At 34.9% G+C, this 7,016-nt stretch overlaps 1 protein-coding gene across 2 annotated transcripts; it reads left to right on the forward strand.

The window, feature by feature from the left end:
• The first annotated feature begins 251 nt into the window (after window positions 1-251).
• On the forward strand, window positions 252-4,656 carry LOC122026440 (E3 ubiquitin-protein ligase AIRP2-like). 2 transcript variants are annotated; one of them, XR_006124153.1, is made up of 6 exons: window positions 252-507; window positions 1,450-1,600; window positions 1,735-1,801; window positions 1,888-2,122; window positions 4,200-4,299; window positions 4,383-4,656. XR_006124153.1 is itself a non-coding variant. In XM_042585187.1 (6 exons), exons 1-6 carry the CDS (start codon window positions 425-427, stop codon window positions 4,384-4,386), a joined length of 747 nt encoding a protein of 248 aa, XP_042441121.1. In that variant the 5' UTR covers window positions 254-424; the 3' UTR covers window positions 4,387-4,656. The 2 variants fall into 2 exon arrangements, 1 of the variants encoding a protein (XP_042441121.1); XM_042585187.1 differs by having other exon boundaries at window positions 254-507; window positions 4,093-4,299.
• Window positions 4,657-7,016: the final 2,360 nt, after the last annotated feature.

Consider the following 7,016-nt stretch of genomic DNA (forward strand, 5'->3'; position numbering starts at 1 on the left):
CAAGCCAATGCTTTCCGAATGCAATAATGATACGATAGAGATTATATAAATCTTAAACACACTTAAAGTTATTTAATTTTGATGCCAGTATGAATTAATTTAAACATAAAACAATCACGAATTATCCAGAGGAAGGAGAAACTCTATGCTATCACCGACGCCGGATCTATGACACGAATCTTGAAGCCATTTTAAGGGTAATAATGCTTTCATAGTATGTGCAGTGTGTTTATTTATTTATTTTCTGTGCCCTCTTCTCAAGAGGCAACCAACCGATAAAAAGCGGCTGCTTTTTTAGGCAGTTTTGTCTTCTAGGGTTTTCCAAAGGCCGAAGGGTGGAGGAGGTGGATTTGGAGAAGAGAATTTGAGGGAGTATGGATTGCTAGGTGTCTAGATTCACCGTGGATGATAGGAGGAAACGAAGATGATGCCAAGTGGTTCCATGCGAAAATCGTTCAAGGACTCACTGAAGCTACTTGAAGCTGACATCCAGCACGCGAACACCTTGTACTTGCTGCCGCTCTTCCTCTTCTTGTTCTTCTTTTTTCTCAAATGTTGTTTGCTGTATCGTGTTTTGGATTGATCGGCATTTTTTCTGATGGCGATGCACTTCCATTCAGTTTAGAGTAATCTTTGTCCTTTCTTTTTGTTTTGTAAAAATTAAATTTTGTTTGGATCGTGAAAACTTCCAAATTGCTTGTTTTTTTTTATCATGTTTGGGAATGATCGGCATTTTTTTTTGCTTGTGATGTACTCCTATTCAGTTTACATTAATCTTTCGCCTTTTTGTTTTATTTTTTACATTAAAATTTTGTTTTGATCGTGCAAATTATCAAATTATTTGTTGGAGAAATGGGTTTTACCCTAATAGTTGTATTGGCGGCGGACCTTTTTATGATTTAGAGACAGCTTGTTTAGCTTGATACTATCTTCGGATGTCATAATATTGTTATTTTTAGACATTTCAAAGGGGATTGTTTTTTTATTCCTCCTTTCTGTCCCCTCTTTTTGATGTTACTCAATTTTGCATTCATAAATTGTCCTTTTGGGGGTTGATTAATTACTTCCTATAATAAGGTTCACTCAGCGAGGATGGCTTCTCTTGATAACTGCAATGTGTGGGACAATGAGATATCTATTGTCATTGTTATGGCATTAGCTGGAACTATGCTAAGGAAGATACTAGAGTGTTTCCGTCATCTTAACTTACTGTAGCTTGTTCTGGAGGCAGAATTCGTAGTTGATATGATAAAAGGATGATTTTTTTTCTTCTTATTTTATGAAGTCAATGCGTACTAAATGAGAGCTTAAATGCTCCCATTGGCAGAGTGAGTGCAACTCGATTAGTTGGGAATGCCATGTGAAGTTTCAGATTATATAAGATGATGATTTGCTTTATTTTTTTTATTATTGTTTGATAATTCTCTAATGCTTCGTTATGATCCCCAGAGCTTCAGATTTTCCAACTGAGTATGATGGTGCATGCCTACAAATGCGAATGTCATATAGTTCAGCTGCACACTTGTTCCTTTTTCTTGTGCAGTGGACAGATTGCAGCCTTGCTGGTGCACTTGGGCTCCTAAGGATAATGATATATAAAGTAACTTTTCGTTCAGCTACATAGTTATATATTTTCTGTTCAGCTATATAAATAATTATGTATATATTTTTAACTTCCTGTCTATGAGGAGCATTTGGTATCTTCTAGCAATTAAGGTACTCTTACATGTGCAGGTTCATTCTGACGGATCGACAAGCATGTCAAATCATGAAAGAAAAGCTAGCCTCAAAGAATTCTACAGTAGGTTCATTCCACTGGTTTTCAACTATTGTTTTTGTTGTTATCATGTTTATAATTTTTTGGTCCATCTCATTATCTTTATGCAGCTATAATTTTCCCTTCCCTCCTCCAACTTCAAAAAGGTCTCACTGAAATGGAATTCAAGAGGCAAAAGGCAGAATTCATGGAAAGATATAAACGAAAAGAGGAGGATGGGAGAAAGAATTTGTCAGAAATAGATCTTGAAAGAGAAGAAGAATGTGGGATTTGCTTGGAGATGAACAGCAAATTAGTTTTGCCCAATTGCAGCCATTCCATGTGCTTGAAGTGCTACAGAGACTGGTAAGTTCTTGTCCTAGGATGTATGATTCTGTCTTTTGCTTTGGTTCTTTGTAGATTGCTAGGACTGTCTTAGATAAGCTGCAACCATACATGATTTGAAGCTTTCAGTTAACCTTTATATTTTTAGGACTTAATGAGTGGTAAAAATGAATGCTTTAGGTGTTAATTTTTTTGATATCTGTTCTTGGTTTTAAGGATTCTTACTTTGTACTTGTTCGGTAACAAAGAAATTGATATAACTAAACTAGTAATTTAAATAGTGCTATACATTAAGAACAAGACTAACTAAAATTCTATTAAATCTGTTCACATCGCCGAATTGTAAAAAGATCTCACTTTAAGGAGATATGAATTTTGAAAAAGATATATCAAGGTATTAAAGGTGCATCCAAGAGGTAGGCAATAAAAGTCAATATTGATACATGAGCACTAAACACATAACAACAATAAAATATTTCGTATTTCACAATGCAACCAAAATAAATAAATCACAAAGCTGAGGGAAAAATAAATTCTACTGTATTAAGAGTAAATGTTGAAAAAATTAACAATGAATGAAGAAAAAGAAACGAGGAGAGAGAATATACCTAGGGAAGAAAAATATAGCTGGAAAATAACTGAAAATTGGTACAAGCAGTCATATTGGGTGAAAAAGAGAGGTAGAAGTCACAGGGTGGGAGGCTTGAGCATATAAGGGGTGTTGAGTGGGCTAATGGAGAGTATTATGCTTACTTTCAAATGAATCAACGACATATAAAAAATTCATTTTTTTCCCTTTAGACTCACTTGGGTTGTCCAGCACCTTCCCCACTTTGTGAATGGGCATCTAACAGGGATTGTCTGGCAACTAGGCGAAGTGGTCTCTTACAAAAACTGCCTAGGTGGGCAACCTTTTCATACAACGACATGCATTTTGAATCTTTGATCACAAAAATCGAAAACAAAAGAAACACGCGTGCACACACAAAACAAACAAAAAAAACAGAGAGTTTTTATGTCCTAATTCTAATGTTATGTGGAAAATTGCAAGAGATGAAACCTCTCTTTACTCACTCATCTTCCTTTATAAGATGTGTTTTGATACTCAGAACCAGAGCATTTCCCTTAAAATGTATCACTATGGTTGGTTAATGTGCTTTGCTATTATCTTCTTTGTTTCATGGATATCTTTAATTTACATGTTGAATGCATTATGTAGCACTTTAAATGATAAACTTAATATCTGTCTTTGTTTGGTATATATTGATGACTTCAGTTATTTTAGTGATAGTAGGAAACGTTTATATTTTGTGCCACGTAGTATTATTATACAGCAATGCCATTGCAATTAATTTTTAGAATATGGATAATGTGTGCCTCCTTAAGCTTTCTAAAATTGTAAGACTGTCCATGTTGTCAGCTTAAGCAACGATATGAGGTTCTTGCCTGGGATATTTTACCCGCCAATTTGGTCTGCGCTTGCAATAAGACACAACCTGTTTTGGTTTGCCTACAATTTTGAATTTCTGCAAAATGTTTGTTTATATTCAAATTCAAAGTCTTGAACATTTTACTTCCAAACTGCATGGATAGGTAGATGCCAATTACAAGTCTTGGACAAGCTGAGTCATCATCCACATCCTATAGATGTGCTTCGATTTTAAATAACATTACCATGACATGAACATTAACAGTTTGGTAAACTGAAAAGGAAACACAGAGTTTGACTACCTATTAATTTTCCAAAAAGGATACGGACGTCTAGCTTTTACTGGTGGATATTTTATTATGAAATGGTTAATGAAAGTTTAGGTTATAGAACGTATAATAAAATGTTCCATCACACAGTGTGCCTTCTTTTTGCTTGAAAAACCATGACACTGAGTTATTTCCTAAGTTCATTTTCAGTCTACATGATTGTATGTCGTTGACATGGATGGTTTTGTTCACAGCAAACAAAAAAATGAAGTCCATATAATAAATCATTGCAGGAACACAAGATCAAAATCATGCCCATTTTGCCGTGATAGCCTCAAGGAAGTAAACTCTGGAGATTTGTGGGTGTTGATTGATAACAGAGATATAATTGATATTGCAGTGGTGAAGCAAGAAGACATTAGACGCTTAATTATGTATATAAAAAGATTACCGGAAGTTGTTCCCGATTCCACCCTCAAGAGCTACGATTCACATATCCGGTGAGCTATGATGCATTGAATCCTGCCTCGTTTACTCTTTTATCTATTCCTTCCATTTCTCATTTTTTTTTTTTTTGGATCAGGTAGATGCCTATTTATGCATTAAAGGTTTACTCGAATTTGCGTTCAGAGCTGCTCCTACTTTTTGACCTGCTACTTCAGAAACTATATATAAGGATGGAGGTTTCAAGATCTCATCTTCAGCACTATGTAAATGAGACTGTAAATGGTTGTATAGTTGGTATCAGTCTTAGCTGGTTTATGAGTCATGGTTAAGTGCTGCCACGGTTGGTTTTATCTAGTGCGACTTGCATAAGGCCACGTTTATATATTGAGAAAAAAATAATTTGTTAATAATCACTAATCATATTTGTTATTTTGTTATTTCATAGGTGCATGTTTTTCCTTGCACGGTTAAATATTTAGACTAAGAAAACTCTGGAAAAGCATTGATGAGGATTCGAAGGGAAGAAGGTCGCCATATTACAAATTTTATTCCCTTTGAAGGTTCTTGAGTATTGGTTGGTCAACTGATACAAGATTTCTGACAAAAAAGGGGTTCAAAAAATTCTTATGATTGGAAAAGTCTGCAATTAAGATGAATTTAATGATCTTCATAGAATTATCAAAGATATGCATATAAGCGAAAAATGGGAAAACAAGTTTAATCTTGAAAATGATCACAGATAAAAGTGAAACACAATATGAAATCCAAATGGAAGTAAGCAATAGAGAATATCAATCACTTTCGAAGGGGTTTAAATTTTCAAAGGATCACAAACTGCGGATAATAATTCGGTAAACCATGGAAGGGTTCGGAGCTCGTTTCTTCTTTAAAGAGTTTTTGTGGCATACTTCTTATTTCTCCAATAGAAGTTACAGATTTCATGCTCAATGATGGGAAGGTAAAATATATGTAAATTGTAAATTACAAGGACATTATGGTTTTTTAAATACTTTATAACTATAAATTTGTATCTTCTAATTATAATTTGATCACTAAATGTTGGAAATTTACAAGTATAAATTATTAAAATTCTAAGTTCCTGAGTGATTGGTGTGATAATATATTTTAATACTTAGATTAGGATTTAAGTTAGAGTTTATTTTTATATTTGATTTATGTGTTTATGTGGGTAGGAACATAGATATACACATGGCGTATCTTATGATTCAAAGTCTATAGAATATCGAGAAAGATAACATGCGACACTCAAAGGACCCCAAGGCAAGCAACATTAGAGGTAGTTGTCCCTGAGAAGCGAAGTATGCAAGTGGAGCAACAAATATATCATAGAAAGGGAGCTAAAGAGCTTAGTGCATCTAAGAAATAAGAAGTTTGGTGCTACGCTGCTGTAAGTTGAAAGTTACTTAAAAATGTACTCTAGCGTGAGTGCAATTCAATCTAAGCAAACTAGACCATTAGATGAGTGATGAGCGTAGATTACACATATTTCTAGATATTAATTGTTATACATTTACTTGCATTTCATGAATATAATTTACATTATCGTACCCTATTTCTATGTGATTTTGTTATTTTTACTCTTTTAGTTCGGACAATTGCTCTTTATTTGTTTTAATTGATGGGACGTGTTTTCGGAGCAAAAATAGAGCATAAATCCCTTGGAATATGAAGTTGGAGCAAGGAGCACGCTCTAACCGTGTCCAGTGACACAAGCGTGCTCTTATAGCTAAGAAAGACGAAGAATGAAATAAAAAAAGGCTCAACACTAATTAGTCATGCCTCATCATCGAGCCAACACACAAAGCGTTTGGGAATAAAAAGAAATTCAAAAGACCATCAAAATAAAGTTTTAATCAATCAACATGCTCTTGTTGTGTCCCATGACACAAGCGTGTTCGTACGGATGAAATTAGATCAAAATAGTGCTAAAATGGAGCCAACAACTTCCACCACGGCTGGTTGTGTTAACTGGACATGACCTGTATCAATTTTAACCATTTTCCTGAGCCTACCACAGGCACCCATGCCAGCCCGCACGGGTCGTGTCAGCCTTCGACCCTAAAATTGTAGACCAAACTTCGAACAAATAGAACTTTCGGTTTGATTAGAGTTACAGGTCAAGCGACCTATTTAAATGTACATAATTTCAATCTCTACAAGTTTTCTTTAGGGTCAAATTCGAGAAACTGGGTCTAAGGGGTGAAAAATCTATTTTAGCGGAACCATATAAATATAGCAGATCTGGACAGTTTTAGGGGTGATATACAAGGGTCAAGGAAACCCTTCTTTGGATCATCATGGACTAGGGGCTCTACCCCTTCCAGGGAAGAGGGTTTTTCTCTCTTGGGGAAATCATAGAGTAATCATCTTCATCCATCTCGACGATCCGTCCACCTCCGGAGCAAGGATTTCATCCAAGGAGACCGGCAAGGCATTGATAAGCATTCTCTCATTTTTATTTCATGTATTGAGTTGTAAATTACTATATTCTTTGTCTTTTGGTTGTAATTCCTTCTTCATGGAGTAGAACTCTAGATTCTAAGAGCAGGGAGTAACTATGATGTGATTGTTGATGTATGAACTATGTATTTAGTTAATTCCATGTTCTATGATATAATTGTTTATGATTTGATCCTATTGTGTTAACATGATCTTAATGCCAAAAGCACGAGATTTGTATCCCATGAGGATTTGGGGATGAACCTGTTGGTGCAATCAACCTCAAGGGTTTTAATATTTGATAATATAC

The sequence above is a fragment of the Zingiber officinale genome, chromosome 1A, assembly GCF_018446385.1.
Source record: "Zingiber officinale cultivar Zhangliang chromosome 1A, Zo_v1.1, whole genome shotgun sequence".
Taxonomy (NCBI): domain Eukaryota; kingdom Viridiplantae; phylum Streptophyta; class Magnoliopsida; order Zingiberales; family Zingiberaceae; genus Zingiber; species Zingiber officinale.